The 23,237-nt window shown below is 43.6% G+C and overlaps 2 protein-coding genes across 36 annotated transcripts in view; one reads left to right on the forward strand and one right to left on the reverse strand.

Moving 5' to 3' along the window:
- Positions 1–13,121, reverse strand: part of ANKRD13A (ankyrin repeat domain 13A) — a 41,235-nt gene extending 28,114 nt beyond the window's left edge. For 5 of the 10 annotated variants that reach the window (XR_014826939.1, XR_014826941.1, XR_014826940.1 and 2 more), the window contains exon 1: positions 7,244–7,604. Coding sequence is in view for 2 of the 10 variants with exons in the window: in XM_003132931.6 (XP_003132979.3) it covers positions 7,244–7,339 (96 nt within the window). In the remaining 8 variants the exon portion in view is untranslated. Of the gene's footprint in view, positions 1–7,243; positions 7,605–7,760; positions 8,029–12,962 lie in introns of those variants that run through there. The other 5 variants (XM_084995588.1, XM_021074290.2, XM_084995587.1 and 2 more) reach the window with 3 other exon arrangements.
- Positions 13,122–13,181: 60 nt separating this feature from the next.
- Positions 13,182–23,237, forward strand: part of GIT2 (GIT ArfGAP 2) — a 55,889-nt gene continuing 45,833 nt past the window's right edge. For all 26 annotated transcript variants that reach the window (XR_002338851.2, XR_014826930.1, XR_014826928.1 and 23 more), the window contains exons 1-6: positions 13,182–13,370; positions 17,736–17,869; positions 19,514–19,626; positions 20,545–20,650; positions 22,593–22,679; positions 22,796–22,926. Coding sequence is in view for 20 of the 26 variants with exons in the window: in XM_005670718.4 (XP_005670775.1) it covers positions 13,319–13,370; positions 17,736–17,869; positions 19,514–19,626; positions 20,545–20,650; positions 22,593–22,679; positions 22,796–22,926 (623 nt within the window). In the remaining 6 variants the exon portion in view is untranslated. The remainder of the gene's footprint in view (positions 13,371–17,735; positions 17,870–19,513; positions 19,627–20,544; positions 20,651–22,592; positions 22,680–22,795; positions 22,927–23,237) is intronic.

Raw genomic sequence — 23,237 nt, forward strand, 5'->3', positions numbered from 1 at the left:
AGCTAAGACACTAGATTTTATATCACAGCTGAAATTCTCTATCAAAACTCCAGCTGACTCTTTACAGAAACTGACAAGCTGATACTAAAATACATAAGAAAATGCAAAGAACCCAGAATAGTCAAATATGATCTTGGAAAGAAGAGTAAAATTTGAGGACTCACACTTCCCAATTACAAAACTTACTACACAAAGCTAAAGCAGTCAAGACAGTGTGGTACTGACATAAAGATAAATATATAGGAGTTCCCGTCATGGAGCAGAGGAAACAAATCCGACTAGGAACCATGAGGTTGCAGGTTTGATCCCTGGCCTTGCTCAATGGGTTGAGGATCCAGCGTTGCTGTGAGTGAGCTGTGGTGTAAGTCGCAGACGCAGCTCGGATCCTGTGTGGTGTGGCTGCGGCACAGGCTGGTGGCTATATGGGAACCTCCATATGCAGCAGGTACAGCTCTAAAAAGACCAAAAAAAAAAAAAAGGAAGTAAAGACAAGTAAAGAATGGGAGAAAATATTTCCAAATCATATACTTAATAAGGCGCTAATATCCAAAATATATGAAGAACCCTAACTACTAAAGAATAAAAAGACAAATGCGTAACTTGGTCCCCATGCTGTGCAACAGAAAAAATTAAAAAATTTAAAAAAAGAATAAAAAGACAAATAATCCAGTTTTTAAATGGGCTAAGGTTTAAATACACATTCCTTCAAAGACATGCCAATGGCCTACAAGCACATGAAAGATGCTCAACATAATCAACAGGGAAATGTAAATCAAAGCACAATGAGATACTACTTCACACCCATTAGGCCACAATCAAAAAGGCAGACAATAACAAGTGTTGACAAGGAGGACAAGAAACTAGAAATACTCTGCTGGTGGGAATGTAAAATGGTGCAGTCAACTCGAAAAACAGTTGGCACTTCCTCAAAAAGTTAAACACAAAATTACTGTAAGACCTAGCAATTCCTCTCATAGGTATTTATCCAAGAAAAATAAAACCACACAAAAACTTGTACACAGATATGCATAGCAGCATTATTCATAATAGCCAAAAAGTAGGAAAAAACAAATGTCAGAGTTCCCGTTGTGGCTCGGCAGTTAACAAACCCAACTAGCATCCATGAGGACATGGGTTCAACCCCTGGCTTTGCTCAGCGGGTTAAGGATCCGGAGTTGCAGTGAGCTGTGGTGTACGTCATAGATGCGGCTCGGATCCAGCGTTGCTGTGGCTCTGGCGTAGGCTTGTGGCTACAGCTCTGATTGGACCCCTAGCCTGGGAACTTCCATATGCCACGGGTCCAGCCCTAGAAAAGACAAAAAAAAAAAAAAAAAAAAAAGAATGAAGTACCAATACATGCCACAACATGGATGAACCTTGAAAACACCATGTTAGGTTAAAAAAGCCAAACATAAAAGGTCACATATTTTATGATTCCATTTATATAAAATGCACAGAATAAGCAAATCTATAGAGACAGCAAGTAGCTTAATGATTGCCTGGGGCTAAAGGGGTTGGAGGGAAATGGGGAAAAATGACAGCTAATGGGTATGAGGTCTCTTTATGAGGTGATGAAATGTTTTGGAATGTGATAGCAGTGATAGTTGCACAACTCCAAATATACGGAAAAACAGTGAATAATACATGTTAATGGGTGAACAGTGTAAGTGAATTTTACCTCAATAAAGCTGTTTAAAAATCAACTATGTATTTTACATAACACATAATACTAATCTACCATCTATATACTGTTTGACAAATTGCTTAATTTCTCTTGAGTTTCAGTTTGCTCCCTTATAAAGGGGGAAAAATAAAAAAAATTTAAATTAAAAAACCACCTACCTTACAAAGTTCTTACAAGGGCAAAGGCACAATGCCTAACCCCATAGTAAGCACTTAGAAGAGTTAGCACCTATTATCATACACCTACACTACATACTTTCATATAAGCTGTCACTTTCTCCCTAAAAGGCAACTGTTCAAATTTCTGTATGGTTAATAGTGGAGTTTAGGGTCTCAACTAATGACATAGTTTAGAGAGCAAGAGCTTTCAGAATTTAACTGGAATTCACTTTTGAAAGTGATCATTTACCTTTTCCTTTTAAGTTTCTTCAGTGACAAGCTGTTAAAAATGCCTACGGCTCTGAGTTCCCATTGTGGCTCAGCAGGTTATGAACAAGACTAGCATCCATGAGAGCTTGGGTTTGATCCCTGGCCTCGCTCAGTGGGTTAGGATCTGGCGTTGCCCAGAGCTGTGGTGTAGATCACAGACGTGGCTTGGATCTGGTGTTGCTGTGGCTATGGCTAGGCCTGCAGCTGCAGCTCCAATTTGACCCCTAGCCTGGGAACCTCCACATGCTAAAGCTGCGGCCCTGAAAAGCAAAAAAAAAAAAAAGCCCACAGCTCTTAAACCAGTGTAGTGACCCCAAGGAAGAACAGGAATGAGACTTCTGCACATCTCCCTGTGGGCTAATTTAGGCCCACCCACTTTTCTTATTGCCAGTCTGCTGTCCTGGGTCCCTTATTAGCCTCAGGTGAGTTACTCAACCCCTCTAAGCCTCAGTCCTGAGCATGCAGCAAGAGCTTCAGAAATTATCACCTCCTGGGGGGACCATGGGCAAGAGGCTGCTAGCTGCACTCTACTCTCTCAAGAGAATCAACTGCCCTCATTCCTGAGCTAGTTTTCTCACGGTAAGTCAGGGTGGAGGGGTGTGGGTACCTACAGGCCTGGTCCCTATGGGGAGCCTGAGCTCATGAGGGCTGGGGAGGCACACCTGAGAATAAGCTCCAGCCTCTTTACCTTGGATGCAAGGCTCTGACTCCTGGCAGGCCTCCAGCTGAGCGGCACTGGCTTGAATGCGTGCCCAGTGGCCTCACCCAGCCTTCCCTAGGCTTGGATGAGAACCCCAGGGTGGCTCCCTGTCGGGTTCCCAGCACTGCTGCTGCCTAGAACATCCGTCCCTTCTTGCCCAGATTTTGTGCTTTCACCTGCTGGCTCCTAACCCAGAGCTGACCCTGCAGTCAGGCCTCATCTGCCACCTTCACCCCACTCAGTCTCAGGGTTTCCGTCCCCTGGCTAAGGTGCTCTGACAGACCTTTGCCTTTGTCCCCTTAAATTTTCATTCACTCTCCCGGCATCAGTAGGAAGGCCAAAGCGTCGAACAGACCTCTCTGGCTAAGTGACAAATGACATAACCATAACACAAATCATTTCGACTGCACTAACCAACTTCTAGGCCCCACTAAATATTAAAGACAGTAGAGCTGATGGGTTAAGAAACACTTAATAAGTGCCTCTGCTGAGTAAATGTTGAAAGCTTGAAATAATCTCATTGTTGGCAAAGTCACACAAGCAGTGAACTGCAGGACTGCAGCGATTAGCAAGATGGTGGGACTGGGGCTGACTCACACACGTGCAGAAACATGTGCTTAGCCTCTTCATCTGATTCTGTCTGTGCTGCTGTGCCTAGAACAAAATGAGATTCTTACAGCTACCAGTGTGCCTGCTTCGAGTCTCACTTGTGGGATAGAAGGAATGAAGGAAGGGACAGCAGAAACTCACTGGCAAACAAAGCCTTAAGTGAAACAGCTAGTTCTACTGCTGGGGTGGTTTTAATTATGCAACCAATAAGTGTTCTTTGTAGAAAAACTGGAACATACATAAAAGAGTCTACATTCCCAGGATGATTATAATAATAACAGCAGCAACTGTGGTAAATGTACCACTTCCATTTACTATGTGCCTGCGCTTCCCAATCAGTTCTCGGCCTTATTCTCCAGAATCCTGAAATGGAGGCACTTTTACTGTAAGAAGTAAAGTGGAAGCGTTAAGAATACAGGATTAAAGCAGAACTGCGACTTGACATCCTGGTTTGACCACTGGGTAAGCACGTGACTGAAGCTCTCCACCTCTGTTTCCTTATCTGTAAAATGGGGATCACAGTTGCACTCACCCCAAGGAATTGTGATGCAAGTTAAGTCTGAAACTGCAAACAAAATATTTCAGTACAGTGCCTGGCAAAACAATAAGCATCCAGTGTTACTCTCCCCGTTTTGACAAGTGAAACAATTCAGCAAGGGTAAATGAAGCTCCCAAGCTCAAGATTTCATCAGCATTTGTACTGGCCATTAACCTAACTGCCTCCAAGCCGCAGGAGCAGGCAGCTGTTTTTTAATTAATAGTCTCAATAAATAGGAAAGCGACAAATATTCCCTGCTTTGTACTTTAATGCTATCAATTATCAACTTCTTGACCCTGAACCAGTTACAGAATTTGCAGGACCCAGAAAAAAAATCAAAATGCAATGCTCCTTATACAAAAAAATTTTCAAATTTCAAGACGATAACACAGAGCATTAAACCAAGCAAAAGCCGCTTCCGAGCACAGAGCCCTGTGCAAGTGCCCAGGTCACACACCCATGAAGCCGGCCCTATCTCCATACCTTCAAAGGCCAAATTTCAGGATTGAAATTGGATTGTATGGTCATGACAGTCAAGCTTCCATGGTCAAAATGTTCTTATGAGTACACTTCAACTATCCCTTCCCCAGAGAAAACAGGACCCTGTGGAATGATTTACAGTGATAACCAGTAACAAAGTCAAAACCAAATTATTAGCAAAGCTGAATATTCGTTATTGACCTCCCTGACAGTCAAAGGTATTAATGATCAATTTACTCCAGGACAACCTGCTATAAAATTACAATTCTCTACTCTCAAATGTCCTTAACATTTTTCCAGGTAAGAGGCACAGAAAATATTCAATGGACATTCTATCACAGCTTGCAGGGAAAAGAGATAATTCAACCATACCACATTTTAGATTATAAACCAAGACTTTGTTCTTATCAAACAAGTTTTTTTTTTCTTTTCATTCCAGGCCAGGGGTGCAACCTGCACCACAGCAGCGACCTGAGCCCCAGAAGTGACAACACCAGATCCTTAACCTGCTGAGCCACATAGGAACTACAAACAAGTTTTCCCATAAAGAAAGACTGTACCTCATTTAAACTCTTTACCTTAACTCCAATGAACAGAAAGCCTGCTGTTTTCAGATACCAGTATTGAATATGTGTGTGGTTTAATAATGATGATGGGAGTTCCCACCATAGCACAAGAGGATCAGTGGTGTCCTGGGAGCAGTGGGTCGCAGGTATCGCACAGCACAGTGGGTTAAGGATCCGGCATAGCCACAGCTGTGGCTTAGGTCACAACTACGGCTCAGATCTGATCCCTGGCCTGGGAACTCCATATGCCATAAGGCAGCCAAAAGTGAAAACAAACAAACAAACAAACAAAAACAATGATGATGAAACTCGGATTTATGTTTTGTGACTTTGCTTGTACTTTATCTCAATATTTCGCAAGAAGCTGGCCAGCCCTGCTACTGAGGAAGTGCAGATGCAAAATGCAGCAGACCTAAAAACAAGACTATCTGGTCATTTTTAAAGTGTCCAAGAGGAGACTTAAAGCCGAGAGCAAAATGATGGAGGATTCCCTCTGAGCCATGTGTAGCAAGAGAAAGGGAATTAAATCATCAGGTATGCTGGGATGCCTAACGGTGAATCATTTACTCTGGGGGCATGATCTAATTAAGAGCAGTGACTCTTACAACACAAGTTTATTCTGTCTGGACAGAGAATTTAAATAAAAAAAGAGCAACTTTCAAATTCCAGTGGGTGCTCAACAGACTTCAAAGAAAGATGTCCAGGTACATACAAAAGTAAGCTTAGCAGTAGACCTTGCTCAATTTTTGCCAACCCTAAGAAAATCAAAGCTCCTTTCCCTCACAATTTCTTGCCAATTATAGCAGCAAATTTGAGCCATTCAAAAACCAGAACTTAAGCACACTGGATAACATGAAGTCAACCAGAACAATGATACCAAATAGTTACAAATCCTTATCCTAACTGCTAAGCTGTTAGTTTGTAACTTGAGGGTACCAATACCTCCCAGAATTGCTGGGATGCCTTTGAGGGGGGTTTCTTTTCTTTCTTTTTTCTTTTTTCTTTTTTTTGTTTTGTTTTGTTTTGCTTTTCAGGGCCGCACCTTCAGCATGTGGAGGTTCCCAGGCTAGGGGTCTAATTGGAGCTACAGCTGCCGGCCTACACCACAGCCACAGCAACACCAAATCCAAGCCGTGTCTGCGACCTACACCACAGCTCACAGCAACGCTGGATCCTTAACCCACTGAGCAAGGCCAGAGATCGAACCCGAAACCTCACAGTTCCTAGTCTGATTCATTTCCACTGAGCCATGATGGGATCTCCTAAGGCAGGTTTCTGAAGCAAAATGCTACTGACATTTCAGGACAGATAAATCTTAGTTGGGGAAGGGAGCTTCTTAAGCACTTGTGCATTTTAGGATATTGAGCAGCAAGATGGGCTTCTACTACTCACTAGATTCCAGCAGCACCCACTCCCCACTTGTAACAACCAAAAATATCTCCACGAATTACCAGAGATAGGGGATGAAATCACCTCTAACAGAGAACCACTGTACATAAAGATGGCAATAAATAAAAGACTAGGAATCAAAGCACTTTAGAACAGGAAGTAATTTTTAAGGATGCTCTGTACCAATGATTCTCAAACTTTTGTATATGTCAGCCTCCCTTAGGAGTTTGTTAAAATGCTGATTCCTGGACCTCGCCCGGAACCTATCAATAGTCAAGTATCAGGTGTGCCCACATGGCATCTACAAATAAGTGGACGTGGGCCAGAGCAGGGGAAAATACCTTGTCCAAGGTCACAGGGTGTGTTAGAATCTGGACTCCGAACCCAACCAACCCTTCCTTACAAATAGGATGGGTGAGGTGAGAGGTGTGTGTTGCTCATACATTCTGGGGAGAGGCAGGCCTAATTGGTTAGGACGGTGCACACCAGCGCCAGAGGCCAGAGTTAAAATCTCGACTTGGCATGTATTAGGTGAGCGACCTTGTTCGAGGCACATCAACTCTGGGAGCCTCAGTTTCCTTCTCTGTCAAATGAAAGGGCTGTACTTACCTCCTAGTGTTGTTGGAAAGGCTAAAAGAGATAATGTATATAAAACCATCGACACAGGGCCTGGCACACGTTAAGCGCTCAACACACGTCCTGTTATTATTATTATTGTCCAACGACAGCAGAATGGAAGGGGTCTGCGGGGCCCCGAAGGCAGAGGGCAAGAGATGGGCTCTGAGAGGCGATCTGACCCCCTACTTCCCCTTTCTCTCGCCGGGGGCGGACCCCCGCCTCGCCCCTCACCTGGCCCCGCAGCTCCTTCTCCAGCTGCCGGTAGTCGTTGTTCCAGACCAGGAGATGCAAGGGGAAGTGGCGGCTGGCGTCGCAGGCCGAAGACATGGCGGGGAGGTCGCACCCGGGCCCTCACCGTCGCTTGCCTAGCCTCAGCCCCGGCGGGGTCTCCGGCGCCCGCCGCCCGACGGCCGGCTCCCGAGAGAACCAAGCGAGTAAGCAAGGGGCGCGTACGCAGTCGGGCGGCCTAGCTGGCCCGGTGCGGGCGCGCGGGACGTCGTGGGTAGCGGGCCGGGTCGGGGACGGGGTCGGCCGCGCCCACCCCGCGCCCCGCCACGCACCCGCCCGCGCTGACAGCTCCCGAACCGACTTCTGCGGGCCGAACTGCCCCAAACAGGGAAGTGCAGGGAGCGAACCACCGCGCGCCGCAGTGGGGGGAGGCTAGGCCAGCCAACCGAGTCGGGGCCTGCCCAATCCCATCCACCTCCAACTTTACACTGGGAAGCACAGTGTAATGCCCAAAACGGACCTAAAATTCTCGCCTTTAGCCCGAGATCTTGACACGAAAAATTCATTCTACTCTTCATCAGCCCCTTTTTCCCCCTGCTCCAGCTCTCGCATATGGTTCGGCCCACAACTGGGCCTCTTCCATCCGCTCCGCGGGCAGGGGGTGACAACAGGCTTCTGGACTAAACCATTCCAGCTACTGACTCTCTTGCAGCCTTTTTGGACCTGGGCAGATACTTCCACTATTGGTCCGGAGCCATTTTGGAAGCGGGCAACACCAAATAATTTTCAGCAGGGGTATTATAAATTCTGGAGAAGTGGCATCGACTAGTTGCATAATAGGGGGATGGTTCTCAGGATTTCTCAACGTTGGCACATTTTGAACATAATTTTTTTGTTTTTTGTTTTGCTTTTCTGGTAGCTCCAATTCTTTTGAATTTCATTTTATTTTTAAACTTTCTTTTTTATTTTTATACAATTTTAAAAGTTACTTTCAATTTATAGTTATTACTAAATATTGGCTATATTCCCTGTGATGTACCATACAACATTGAGCCTATCTGGCACCCAACAGTTTGGGTCTCTCACTCCCTCAACCTTGTATTGATACAGCCCCCTTCTCCCCCCCCCAGCCATTAGTTTGTTCTCTATATCTGTAAGACTGTTTCTTTTTTGTTATATTTACTAATCTGTTGTATTTTTTAGATTCCACATATGTGATTTTTTTTTTTTTTTGTCTTCTGGCCTTTTTTTTCAGGGCCGCCCTCGCAGTATATGGAGATTCCCAGGCTAGGGGTCCAATCGGAGCTGTAGCCACTGGCCTACGCCAGAGCCACAGCAACTCGGGATCCGAGCCACATCTGCAACCTACGCCACAGCTCATGGCAACGCCGGATCCTGAACCTACTGAGCAAGGGCAGGGACCGAACCCGCAACCTCATGGTTCCTAGTCGGATTCGCTAACCACTGTGCCACGATGGGAACTCCCACATATGTGATATTAGAGTGTTTGCCTCTGATTTATCTCACTTAGCATAATGCCCTCCACGTCCATCTAGGTTGCTGCGAATAGCAAAATTTTATTCTTTTGTATGATTGAGTAGTATTCCATTGTGTGTGTGTGTGTGTGTGTGTGTGTGTGTGACATCTTTGTCCATTCATCTGTTGATAGACACTTAGGTTGTGCTGCCATATCTCAGCAATAGTAAGTAATGCAGCCATAAACATTGAGGTGCATGCATCTTTTCAAATAAGTGTTTTTGGTCATATGATAGTTTTATTTTTGTTTTGGGGGTTTTGTTTGTTTGTTTTGCTTTTTAGGGCCGCATGCCCAGCATATGGAAGTTCCCAGGCTAGGGGTTGAATTGGAGCTGCAGCTGCTGGCCTACACCACAGCCACAGTAATGCAAGATCTGAGCTGCTCTGTGACCTACACCACGGCCACAGCAACGCCAGATCCTTAACAAACTGAAGGAGGCCAGGGATGAAACCTGTGTCCTCATGGGTACTAGTCAGATTCGTTTCTGCTGATCCATGATGGGAACTCCTGGTGGTTCTATTTTTAGTTTTTGAGAAAGCTCTGTACTGTTTTCTACAGGGGCTACACTAATTTACATTCCCACCAACAGTGTACAGGGTTCCCTCTTCTCCACATGCTCACCATTTGTTATTTGTGTTCTTTTTGATGAGAATCATTTTGCCAGGTGGGAGGTGATATCTCATTATGGTTTTGATATGCATTTCCCTGATGATTAACAAAGCTAAGCATCTTTTCATGTGCCTGTTGGCCATCTGCATTTCCTCTTTAGAAAAATGTCTATTCAGTTCTGCCCATTTTTTAATCAGTTTGGTCTTTTTGATGTTCAGTTGTATGAGATGTTTATACATGTTGAATATTAATTCCCTATCAGTCATATCTTTTGCAAATATGTCTCCTGTTCAATAGATTGTCTTTTCATTCTGTTGATTGTTTCCTTTACTGTGCAAAAGCTTTTCAGTTTAAGTAGGTCCCATTTGTTCATTTTTGCTTTCATTTCCTTTACTTTAGGAGACAGATCCAAAAAAATGTTGCTGCAATTTATGTCGGAGTGTCCTGTCTATTTTTCCTCTAGGAGTTTCATACTATCTGGTCTTACATCTTACATTTAGGTCTTTAATCCATTTTGCGTTTTTTGTGTGTGTGTGGGTGTGTTTGCCATGCCCACAGCATGTGGAAGTTCCCTGACCAGGGATCAAACTCACACCACAGCAGCAACTGGAGCTGCTGCAGTGACAATGCCAGATACTTACTCCGCTGTACCACAAGGTAATTCCCAGTTTATTTTTGTAGATGGCGTTAGAGAATGTTCTAATTTTATTATTTTACATGTAGCTGTCCAGTTTTCCTAGCACCACTCTTTTTTTTTTTTTTTTCTTTTTTTTTCCGGCTGCTCCCTCAGCATGTGGAAGCTCCTGAGCCAGGGATCGAACTTGCACCAAGAAGAGACCCAAGCCACTGCAGTGACAATGCCAGATCTTTAGCCCACTGCAACACAGTGGGAATTCCTCCTAGCATCATTTATTGAAGAGACTATCTTTTCTTCATTGTATAGTCTTGCCTCTCTTTTTTTTTAGGGCCGTACCCATGGCAAATGTAAGTTCCCAGGCCAGGGGTCAAATCAGAGCTACAGCTGCTGGCCTACACCACAGCCACAGCAATACAGGATCTAAGCCGCATCTTCGACTTACACCACAGCTCACGGCAATGCCAGATCCTTAACCCACTGGGCGAGGCCAGGGATCAAACCCACAACCTCATGGTTCCTGATCAGATTCATTTCCACTGTGCCATGATGGGAACTTCCGTAGCTCCTTGATTCAATGAAGAACCAAGTAAACTTACATCTGCTCACCAGCCTGAACTTTCTGCACAGCTGTCTACTAGATCATATAGCTAGGCAAAGTTATTTAATGCATTCTGAAAGCATCCTCTGCCTTCCCTGCTTGTGAATAGCCAGCTTTTCAGATGCCTACAACAACAGCTGTTCAAGAATTCAGGCTTAATCCATTCTCCACAGGTGTTGAGTCCAGAAGATTTGAGAATACATGAAGCAAAACAGGATGTAGAAGCATCAGGATGGCATCCAGAGGCTTTAGCTATGGAATGTGTGGGAAATATATGTTAATGCACACACCACTCATTTATAAAAATGGAGAAATGAAACAAAGACCCATGCTTTTGACATCTCCTTCAGGACTTCCTAACCTTTAAGAAGATTTATGCAATTTAATCTTTCTCTTCATTGTCTCATGCTTATCTAATCTCTCTTAATTCATTAGTTGGAGAACTTCACAATGGCTGTTCACCAGAGTACCTAAAGTCAAAATAATACCTGGCCCGGGAGTTCCCGATGTGGCTCAGTGGTTAACGAATCCGACTAGGAACCATGAGGTTGTGGGTTTGATCCCTGGCCTTGCTCAGTGGGTTAAGGATCCAGCGTTGCTGTGAGCTGTGGTGTAGGTCGCAGACCCAGCTTGGATCCCGTGTTGCTATAGCTCTGGTATAGGCTGGCGGCTACGTCTCCGATTAGACTCCTAGCCTGGGAAGCTCCAAATGCCACAGGAGCGGCCCTAGAAAACACAAAAAGACAAAAAAAAAAAAAAAAAAAAAAAAAAAAAAAAAAAAAAAAGACCTGGCATTGCCTTGAGCTGCGGTGTAGGTCACAGACTCGGCTCAGATCCCGAGGTGCTGTGTAGGCTGGCAGCTACAGCTCTGATTAGACCCCTAGCTTGGGAACCTCCATATGCTGTGGGTGGGGCCCTAGAAAAAGGCAAAAAGGCAAAAATAAATAAAAATAAATTAAAAAAAACAAAGCAAAACAAATACCTGGCCCATGATAGGCATCGAACATTTGCTGAATGGAGATCATAGTTGGGTTTACATATAATACACAAAATATTCATTAGCATTAGGGTCACACCTCTGCTCTCTATCACACTGATTAAACTCACTTCATTGCGTTTATCTCATACCATCCTGTATATTAGGTTATCTATCGTTATCCTCAAAATTGTGATTAAGAAATAATAGTAATATCAAATTCCAATAATAACAGAGGCTACTTTTTTTTTGCTTTTTGCTATTTCTTGGGCCGCTCCCGCGGCATATGGAGGTTCCCACGCTAGGGGTCTAATTGGAGCTGCGCCACTGGCCTACGCCAGAGCCACAGCAACGTGGGATCCGAGCCGAGTCTGCAACCTACACCACAGCTCACAGCAACGCCGGATCGTGAACCCACTGAGCAAGGGCAGGGACTGAACCTGCAACCTCATGGTTCCTAGTCGGATTCGTTAACCATTGCGCCACGACGGGAACTTCAAGAGGCTACTATTAATGAGGGTTCACTCTGAGGCAAGCATACCACACTCTTCTGTGAATTATTCCATTTGTTCTTAGCCAGACAGTAAATATTTAGCTATACGTTTCATATATGAGTTTTGTTAAATATTCATCCTTTCCCTCTTCTCCTTCCTCTTTACAATCCTTCAAAAATGTAAAAATTAGGAGTTCCCTGTGTCGTGCAGTGGAAAGGAATCCAACCAGTAAACCTGAGGATGCAGGTCTGATCTCTGGCCTCGCTTAGTGGGTCCGGGATCTGGTGTTGCTGTGGGCTAGTGGGTAGGTCACAGGTGCAGCTGGGACCCCGCATTGCTATGGCTGTGGTGTAGGCTGACAGCTGTAGCTCCAATTTACCCCTAACCTGGGAACCTCCATATGGCCTAAAAAACAACAAAACAAGTAAAAATTAAGAGTTGATGGCCGAGCAATTAAGGACTCAGTTGTCACTGCTGTGGCTCGATTATTGCTATGGCTCCAGTTCCATCCCGGCCCTGAAACTTCCACATGCCAAAACACAACAAAAACAAAAAAATAAAACTATGAAAATCATTTTTAGGTGCAAGCCATACAAAAGAAAATTGTAGGCTAGCGGTAGATACACATTATCTTCCTCTAGCAGATTATATTAAAACTGCAGCATAAGGAAACACATAATATACCCTTATTTTACTTATTGTAGATCTAGCACAATTGAATGTTAGCTCCATAAAGACAGGAAATTTTGTCCTCTTGGCTCACTACTCTTTCTTCACTGCTTGGAACACTGTGTGTAATTTGCTGAATAAAGGAAAGAATATATAAATGAACTTGGCCAAAGTTATGCGAAATGACTTGACTACTGATTACCTCAGGCAGGTTGCAGCTGCAGACTTCTGGTTACTAGATTTGGTATTAATCAGTGCTGGGAAGAAGCGAATCTCTTCTGGAGAGGGAGACAAATTACAGAAAATTTGGAAGCAGGACGGAAGATCCTTGCCCTCACTCAATATGGCGACAGGGCAGCGTGCCCTTTCCGGTCACATGATCTGCCTATTGCCAAAGGGTGCCTCCCCGCGCGTGCGTGCTGGGCCGCGGCTGCGAGGCGCTCAGGGAGAGGCGCTGCCGCCAGCGCCGCCGCTGGGACCCGTTAGAGCGGAAGCGCCGCCGCCGCCGCCTTCGCTGTCTCGGGGCCCCAGGTTCCCGGCAGGTGGGAGGCGGGAGCCATGTCGAAGCGGCTCCGGAGCAGCGAAGTGTGCGCTGACTGCAGCGGGCCAGGTGAGTCTCATCAGCCGGGCCCGCTCCCCTCAGCTCTCCTGGCCAGGACCCCTGCCCCGGGGCCGCCCCTCGAGCCGGGCGGGTCCCGGCAGTCGACCTCTGCATCCCATGCCTGGGGTCACGACGAGGAGGAAGGGGGGCGGTCTTGGGGCAGAACCTGCCCCTGGCCTGTCAGAGCCGGGCGGGCAGGGGGCCGCCGCCCTCCCGCCCCTCCTTTCCCTTTCGTTCACTCTGTCCCAGGCCGTCCGGGGAGGCGGTGGGGTCGGAGCCGCTTTCCTAACAGGAAGGGGCTTGGGCAATCCACAGGAAGGCCAATTACAGAAGTAAAATGCGAGCGTCTTCCCGGCTGCGGCCCCCAGAGACTGCAGGTGTCACCACCCCCTTCCCACAGTCACCCAAGACCCCCGTCCCCGGAGGCGCCCTGCTGGTAGTGGGCGACGCTCACCCCTTCCCTCCACTGAGACTCGCCAGAAGACCCCCATGGACGATTTCGCCATTTCTGGCATCCCGACTCCCGCTCCACGGCAGAGAGTCTCCAGGATGTCGGGGTCTTGCAAACGCCACCTGCACTTGGGAGGCAATGCTTGGCTCAGGTTCTGAGATCTGAACCGTCTGAGTTCAAACTAGATGTTCCCTCTGGGTGACCTTGGGCTGGTGACTTCATTTGGCCGAGTCTTCATTTCCTCATTTTTCCGATGGGGATAATGGGGAGTATGGTGCTTAGCGGTAGGGAAGATTCAGTGAATATTCTTAGCATCATCTCATTTAAATTTTTTCCCCCTATTGTGTACAGAACCTTTACAGTCCCTTAAAACTATAGTTGAATTTCTAAATCATGCATTAATTACAGCTTACAAAACCAACACACACCACATCACTGACAAGTAGACCCATTTGGGCATTTAGGCAATATAGGCATATGGCAGCACTGAAAGGCCAAAACTAAACCTCCCATGTGTAGTTTTCATCTTAGCAGTTGGAACTGAGTTGACAGGTCTCTGTACTGTTCTCAGTGCTTGTATTTTTCTGCTTTGAATTTGAAGTAATTCAAAAGGTAAAATGGCACCACAGCATCCAGTAAACAATCTTAATGAAACCATTGCGCACCAGTGTTTTTGCGACTGTTCCAAACTTTGTCTTGTCAGATGGAAGTGGAGACTGATTTTTAAATAGTACTATGATAATTCAAACCTTATGTGGTTATTTCATGGCCTCTATAATGTAAGTGGGGTTACCGGTTTCCTTTGAAGATAGGGAGACGGGTGGAGGAGTTTAAAAAGAGGTGTTTTAGAAACCAAGTTAATGTGTTATACAAACTCCATCGTATTCTCTAAAAATGTTATTTGTTCCACTTCCTTATTTTCTTGCCTCTTTTCGGTTGAACCTTCTGTGATGTTTGATTCTTATGAGTCTAGATTCAAACTTCCTCTTGAAATGCATTTTCTGTGCTTCTCAGTGGGTGGTATGAGGCAAAGGAAAAACTGCAGCTCCCTTGCTACACTAAACACTATCTTGCACCTCTGCAGCATTTTGTGCATTTCAGAACATTTTCTCTTCCATTGTTTCATTTTAGTTGTTGTCTCATATGCCTAATCTACAGAGACTTGAGTCACTTCCTTCCTGTTTTGAATATAATTAGGCTACCTTGAAATGTTCTGAACTTGAGCAGCCAGGAATTTGTGCTGTCTTTTCTGCAAAGCCCTATGAAAGTTACCTTTAGGGTTAGGGACCCCTTTGAGATTCTGATGAATGCTAAGGCCTTCTTGCCAGAAAATGCACACATAATTACTCTTTCACAGAGAATTTATGTTACGATTTTTCAGTGGAATCATAGACGTTTCTGAAGCCCATTTGTTGTCTTCTTAGAAGCCAGGTTAAGAAGCCATAGCATAAACCGTTCAGATAGACTGGAAGGGGTTCACCCAGCCTCATGCATACAAACTCAGTTTGGATTTTACTGTGTTGTTAACATGGGATTCTGATTCATGACGTTAAGGTGATTAATAGGGAAACTTTCTTAATGTGTGTTAAATCCTTGCTGTTTTGTACCTGTTTAATTTCCTCCAAAGGAGATTGTGAATCTTCAGAATGATATGTGAAAATCAAAGCTAATCTTCAAAACAAATAGTCTTTTTGTATGTGTGTCATTAGTAGTAGTACCATACTGCAAAAAGCATTGTTCTAGGAGTTCCCTTCATGGCGCAGCAGAAATGAATCCGACTAGGAACCATGAGGTTGCAGGTTTGATCCCTGGCCTCTCTCAGTGGGTTAAGGATCTGGTGTTGCCAAGAGCTGTGGTGTAGGTGGAAGACGAGGCTCAGATCTGGCATTGCTGTGGCTGTGGTATTGGCCAGCAGCTGTAGCTGCAATTAGACCCCTAGCCTGGGAACCTCCGTCTGCTGCGGGTGTGGCCCTAAAAAAAGACAAAACAAAACAAACAAACAAAAGCATTGTTCTGTATCTTTGTAGGGATCCTTCATCTTGATGTTTCCACCCTTTGCCTTTTTTTTGGATGCACTGGTGCCATGTGGAAGTTCCAGGGCCAGGGATGGAATCTATACCACAGCAGCAACCCAGGCCGCTGCAGTGACAATACCTATCCTTAACCCACTGAGCCACAAGTGACTCCCCAATCTTTGCTTTTTAGAATGGCAGACAGAGTTGTACCTCACTGAATAATTTTGTTTCTGTCTTATTTCATGGCAAACATTTGATAACCATGATCAAATCTTAATAACTAGTTTTACCTTTAAAAAAAATGAATCTAGTTCATATCCTTCTGTGAGTTCAACTACCTGAAAATTCCCCTGAGATTTTTCACTATAGTAATACAGTATTTGTGTGAAACAGTCAGTGTTTTAAGTATTAACAGTCAAAACCTTTTTCCAATGGTCATGAATTTCGTTGGCTTTTGAAAATATTTGAATGGTACTTACCAAAATGATTTAGAAACGTTGTAACAGCTACCATTACGGAGTACTTCCTATATGCAAGGAATTTTGCTTGTTCTTTATATCCTCACTACCCTGGATTGTGTTGTTCCTCCAATTTGATCCATAATGAGGACTCTCAAAAAGAAATAACTTGCCTGAGATCATTGTGCAAGAAGTGGCAGAGTTGGGGTTCAAACCCTGGACTGCTTGTCTCCAGAGCCATCCCTCTTAACCACTACACTCTCTGACTCCTGATTTGTCTTTGATTGAAATCCCATAACTTTTCATTTTATGGCTAGAAAGGGTTTGAATAAACTGTTAAAAATGGTAAAGATGGTGTACATGCATTTTCGAGATTTTTGTGGACATTGAAGAATTTTTAAATATAACCCTTAAGCCAGGCAGCTTGAGCGGCAACTATTGTCACTCCATTGTGAGTCTGATGAAATGTAGAAGGTCTGTCTTTATTTTGAATTTCTAAGTGTCTAGTTTACTTCCCCAGTGTGAATTATTCATACTGCTTACCAAGTGTGAATTATTCCTTGTTTCAAAGGATGTCTAATGAAGCTCTGTAGGACTTCATAGGAAAAAAGTATTATATGCACACCAAAAGTATTACTCTAGGGAGGTCCCTGGTGGCTCAGCAAGTTAAAGATCTGGCATTTTCACTGCTATGGTGTGGGTTCTATCCCTGGCCTGGGAACATTTGCATGCCTTGAGCGAGGCCAGAAAAAAAAATCACTCATTTGTATTTTACATCTTTGCCTCTGTGAGGCTGCTGTTTTTACAACTTCTGTTACTTCAGATCAGCTGTGAGATCGGACTCAGTAGTTTATTTACAACTACTAATGGATATCATAGCACATTTCTTACGGAGGAGTCTAGGTTTCTTAGTCTGTCTTCAGAACCACAGCAGTTGAACAGTTTTATAGTCATGTATGCTTGCAGCTTTCTGCTAAGCCCAGAGGCAGGTAGATATGTAGCATGTGTTAGGGTAGCCATCTTTTTACTGCTCTCTTCACATGTCGCTCTGCGGATTGTCACTGACACAGGTATGTTATCTTGCCATTTGTGGAGATGGATTCAAAATGATTCATGTGAATGCTCTCAACTTGCTTCTTTTACACTGAATGAAAGAGCACACATCTGTGATGATAGATCATATTAGGGTGTCAGATTGTGGCCTTGAACCAGAGAGGAGAGAAGTGCTTATTTAGGGCTGTAATCAGGTTTTCAGTCTCAGTAGATTTGTGCCCCCAGCCAAGGCAGGGGTTATCTTCAGACAGGCTCACCAGCTTGATATGCTGACTAGCATACTAAAACAACAAAGATGTCCTGTTTTTCTGAAAAACCAAATCTCAGTCATCTTTTGCCATCTGGCGGTATAGCAACCACTTGGTATCCTTGCCACTGATTTCATTCTTCTTTCCAGATCCTTCCTGGGCATCAGTAAATAGGGGAACTTTTATATGTGACGAGTGCTGCAGTGTCCATCGGAGTCTAGGGCGCCATATCTCTCAAGTAAGGCATCTCAAACACACACCATGGCCTCCAACATTGCTTCAGGTAAAGAATAAGAATTCTTCTCATGTTTGTAATTTACATCTTTAGGGCTCAATGTTTTAGCAACTAAAATTATACTTCTAAATCATAATTGAATAGAAGTGCCATGCTTATCAATGCTATATACAAGTATTAAATTCATCATTTAAGATTCTTTTTCCCCTCCTAATGTAAATCTTGTCCCAAAAACTCAGTTACAGGCAGTCATTAAAATTTCTTGCTTATGTTTCATTGCTGACTTTCTAAAATGTCACCAGAAGTTGTTTTTAAAGCCCATCTTTTCCACGTACCATGATCAATGTTTCTTAAAGTGACTGCCCTTTGAAACTTTTCATTGTTTCCTGCTTTGATGGAAGCATGGACTGGGATTCCTCAGAAATTTCTGAAACATCTGATTTAGGTTTTCTTAAAGTTCTTATAACTAGTTAGAGACAATTAAGTTATGTCTGGATTGAATGTCTAACACCCTGCTAAGTGTTAAGTGGGCTCTTTGTTTTATTTGGGGGTCCATTGTCATGTCACCTGTACTTCTATTTTGGGGTACACATTCTTCAAGTTCTGTTGGAACTCAGACTTAAGCATGTGTTTCGCCTTCATTTGTCTTGAGGACATATTTTACTGAATCTGTGGCAGCTGCACAACACATCCCTTAAACTTCCCTATATGAACCAAAGGATCGGAGCAAGTGAGCTTGGATCTCTGATGTGACAAATATCTCCGCTAATGTAAAAAACGAGGAGTAATGTCAGGAGTCATGCTTTGAATTGAAACTGGGCGATACGGCTTATTAATAACTTTTGCTAAGAAGTTTCTAACAGCTCATTCTCATGTGAAAATGGATGTTTACTGCTCCCAGATTATACAGAGTACAGATTATATTATAGATCTGAATAAAATCCAGAAATGAGTAGTTTAAAATGCCAGAGTTGGAGCTCCTGCTGTGGTGCATTGGAATAGGCAGCAGCTTGGGACTGCTGGGACTCAGGTCCAAGCCCGGCACAGTGGGTTAAGGAACTGGCATTGCCACAGCTGCAGCTTAGTTTGCTGCTGTGGGTTAGATCTGATCCCTGGCCTGGGAGCTCCATATGTCAAGGGGAGGCCAAAAAAAAAAAAAAAAAAAAGCCAGAGTTGACCCTAAAGCAGTTCCCAGAAGGTGGCATGTGAACACCAGTGTTACTCAAGTTAGATGTAGGTAATACTCAAATATGTATTTTAATGGTTGCATAAAACTATAACTAGCACATCAAAGTATAATTGCTAGGGAAAGTTTTAGAAAGTAAGTGGGTTTAAAGAAAAATAATAAGTGGATAGTCTAGATGGTACCTAGGTTTTTAAGTAGCTTGAAAACAGTATTTGAGTGCTCAGGCTTGGGAAATACTGCCCTAATATGTCAAAGTACTCTTTTTTCATCATCTATGAGAAAACATAATCAAACCTCTATAAGTATTTAGCTGTCCTACTGGTCAAACCTGAATCCTGCATACAGGTTCATCTTTCTCATTCTAAATTCAGAAAATACTAATGTGCGTGATATCCCAGTCATGCTGTTGTTTGTAATGGGGCTTTGTGTTTCTAGTTTAGTTATTGATTTCCACTGGATATTTGTGAAAAGAAATTAAAATAAGATTTTATACTGCTTGGTTTTAGATGGTTGAAACCTTATATAATAACGGTGCTAATTCTATATGGGAGCATTCTTTGCTGGACCCTGCCTCTATTTTGAGTGGAAGACGCAAAGCTAATCCACAGGATAAAGTACAGTGAGTGGAATGTTTATAAATACTCTATTTCTTTGTAACCCATGGGGCCCACTGGAAAGAGTGCAGCTGTTTTTGACCAGCCTCCACAGGGGCGGCCCAGGAGGTGGTCATCCCAGTTGTGCATTGAACTCTTTGCTACTGGGAATGCAGGACGAAGCCAGGCACAGGACTGTCTCTTTTGCATGGTTATTCAGCTCAAGTCACCAGTTCCTCCGGTTTAAGACTGAGGCTTGGCAGCTGTTTGTATAATCATATTTGAGCTTAGGTGCTCAGACAACAGGCTGTCAGACCAGAAATCTGGGTTCTAGGCTCCAGTCTGCCTGATGCCTCACCTATAAGATAGGATGAAGAGCTGCTGCTTCCCAAGATTTCTAGGTCAATTAAGAAAATTACACAGAGGAGTTCCCATCATGGCGCAGTGGTTAACGAATCTGACTAGGAACCATGAGGTTGCGGGTTCGATCCCTGGGCTCACTCAGTGAGTTAACGATCCGGCGTTGCCGTGAGCTGTGGTGTAGGTCGCAGACGTGGTTCGGATCCTGCGTTGCTGTGGCTCTGGTGTAGGCCAGTGGCTACAGCTCCGATTAGACCCCTAGCCTGGGAATCTCCATATGCCACAGGAGTGGCCCTAGAAAAGTCAAAAAGACCAAAAAAAAAAAAAAAAAAAAAAAAAGAAAATTACACAGAGAAGAAAGATGCTATAAAAAGCAGGTATTCTGCAGTCATGGCCATTATAATGACTAATGTATGTTTTCAGACTTCAGGTCTTAACACACCACTGAAACTCACTTAGGTATTGTTCATTTTATCCTTGAGTGGGGGTTGTGGGTCACTTCCTCTTCTTTTTAAAGTCTAAAGAATGGGGAATGTTTTATCTGCACTGCAAGTGAACTGTTCTCTTTTCTGTTTTCAAATCAGTCCTAATAAAGCAGAATTCATCAAAGCCAAGTATCAGATGTTAGCATTTGTCCACCGCTTGCCCTGCCGGGACGACGATAGCGTGACTGCCAAAGACCTCAGTAAGGTGGGTCACACCTTTTAAAGTCCCTAAAAAATTGCTGGATGTGACAGCATGTTATCTTGTTTGAAAAAAAGTTTAGGAAAAAAAGGAAAACAAAAACTCCTTTCTGTACACTCAATAATAGGTAACAGCTTTTTTTGCAGTTGATTTCTTCTTTAAACTTAGTTCAAATGGCAACCATTCAGGAGTTCCCGACGTGGCTCATTGGAAACGAATCTGACTGGTATCCATGAGAATGCAGGTTGGATTCCTGGCCTTGCTCAGTGGGTTAAGAATCTGGCATTGCCACGAGCAGCTCAGATCCTGTGTTGCTGTGGTTGTGGTGTAGGCCGGTGGATACAGCTCCAATTCAACCCCTAGCCGAACTTATGCCACAGTTGTGGCCCCAAAAAGACAAAAAAAAAAAAAGGCAACCATTCATGTTAGTAGAAGTTGAAGGGGCAAAAGAAAAAAATAAGTGTCTGGAAGACTATTTGTGTTTTCCAGATATGGTTCTAAAATTGCATTTCTATAAATTTTTTGTTTGCGTAGCTTTGAAATAAGAGCCATCTCAAGATTTGTTTCTAGGAGGGAAAGCTTTCAGGACTTCTGTAGGTTTTTGGGTTGCATGCTGAGCAGGATCTTCAGGAAGCAGGTGTGACTCAAAGCTGTGGTACACAGGATGGCTAATGATACTTGCACAATGAGTAGAAGGTTTGTTTTATGTGGGCCTCTGTGTGTTTTTGAGAGATGCCATGAAAATATGCATCTTTATTTTCAAAGCGCTGCTTTTGGCAAATGCTCACTTGGAACATAGGCACTCACAAATCAGAATTTTGAACTTCGCATGGAAATATGTATGGTTGTTATTTCCATCCATTAATAAGACTTGGTGTGTGTTTTTTTACCACAGTTTTTAAAAATAAAATTAATTTATTAAAAAGTTAGACTTGGATACAGATGTTGGAGTAGACTTCTCCATTTCTTTTTCTTTCTTTCTTTCTTTGTTTCTTTTCTTTCTTTTCTTTCTTTCTTTTGGCTGCACCCATGGCATGTGGAAGTTCCTGGGACAGGGGTCAAATCCAAGCTGCAGATGTGACCTATGCCATAGCTGTGGCAACAGTTGATCCTTAACCCACTGTGCCTCAGCGGAAACTCCAAGTTTTCCATTTCTATGATAAAGGTTATTGTATTTTGGACAATTCTAGGCTAGACTTGACGGAAGATAGCTCATCTTGTGAATGTATAAGAGCTTTTCTGCAGTGGTACAGAATTTGGTATCCCATAGGCCTATTTCCCACCATGAAATAGGAACACTTCATTAAATCATTGTATACAAGGCCAAGAATAGTGTTGTGGAGAGGATGTGGTATAAAGCAGAATCCTGTGATTTACACAGTATAGGATACCAAGCCCTAGAGCCCTAGGTTCAGTAACAGCAACAACAATAATAATAGCAACCAATCTTTGAGTGTTTCCTATGTACCATGATCCCTGCTTTGTTATATATCATTGACTCATTACAGTAACCCTATGAATAGGTGGCATTATTATTACTGTTTTAGAGGTGAGGAGACTGAGGTTCAGATTGCTTAAAGAACTTCCTCAAGGTCAGACAGCTTGAAGGGTGTATGGTTTGAAACTCAGGTCTGTCAGACCTCAGAGACATGCTCAGCCACCTCCTCACACTGCTTTCACTCAAAGTCTGGTGTGCCACTTAGACAGATCATACATTTGGGCAGGTCAGCCTTCCCAGCCCTTGTTTCCTTATCAGTAAAATGGACCTGATCCTGCCCTAGGGACCAGGGGTAATTGTGTCTGGCAAGGGAGAGACTGCTTCATCTACCTTACTAAACTAAATGAGGATGATTTGGTACTGCTGTAACATATTAAAGTGGTCTGCCAGCTGCTCTGGTACATCATCCTTTACGTTTAACAGATATTCTTTCTCGTGTGTGTTTTTCAGCAACTCCATTCAAGCGTGAGAACAGGGAATCTTGAAACCTGTTTGAGGCTGTTATCTTTAGGAGCACAAGCCAACTTTTTTCATCCTGTAAGAAAGCATGAATTGATTCAGATATTCATTTGAAACTAAATGGGTTGCATTCATGTCGCCTTTAGATTATTTAATTTGCTTTTTTTGGTATACTTTTTATTGATGATTCTCAGGAAAAAGGAAATACCCCACTCCATGTTGCCTCCAAAGCAGGGCAGATTTTACAGGCGGAATTATTGGCAGTATATGGAGCAGACCCAGGCACACAGGATTCTAGTGGGAAAACTCCTGTTGATTATGCAAGGTAAGAGACTAGATTCTTGTCACTTTTCTCTGGGATTATTTTTATTATATGTGATTCATTGTTCAGTGACTAAATTGTATATGGTTAGCATTTAACTCCTTCAAAGATTTACATTTTCTTATTTTGCAGATAAAGACATTTCAAACTCATATGATCTTAGAGCCAGGCAAAGTCAAGGAAGGTAGAACCATTAACCAGGGTGTTTAGCTTCCAGTCTTTCACGTAATCCTTTGTGGCTCAGTGGTATTTGAGCCACAGTAAGAGTCCAGATCAATTATAAAGAATCGTAGCCCCCACCTCTCAGTTTTTTA

The sequence above is a fragment of the Sus scrofa genome, chromosome 14, assembly GCF_054392235.1.
Source record: "Sus scrofa isolate SSC_HxYL_T2T_F1_AM1 chromosome 14, Sscrofa_HxYL_maternal_Yorkshire_Landrace_v2.0, whole genome shotgun sequence".
NCBI lineage: Eukaryota > Metazoa > Chordata > Mammalia > Artiodactyla > Suidae > Sus > Sus scrofa.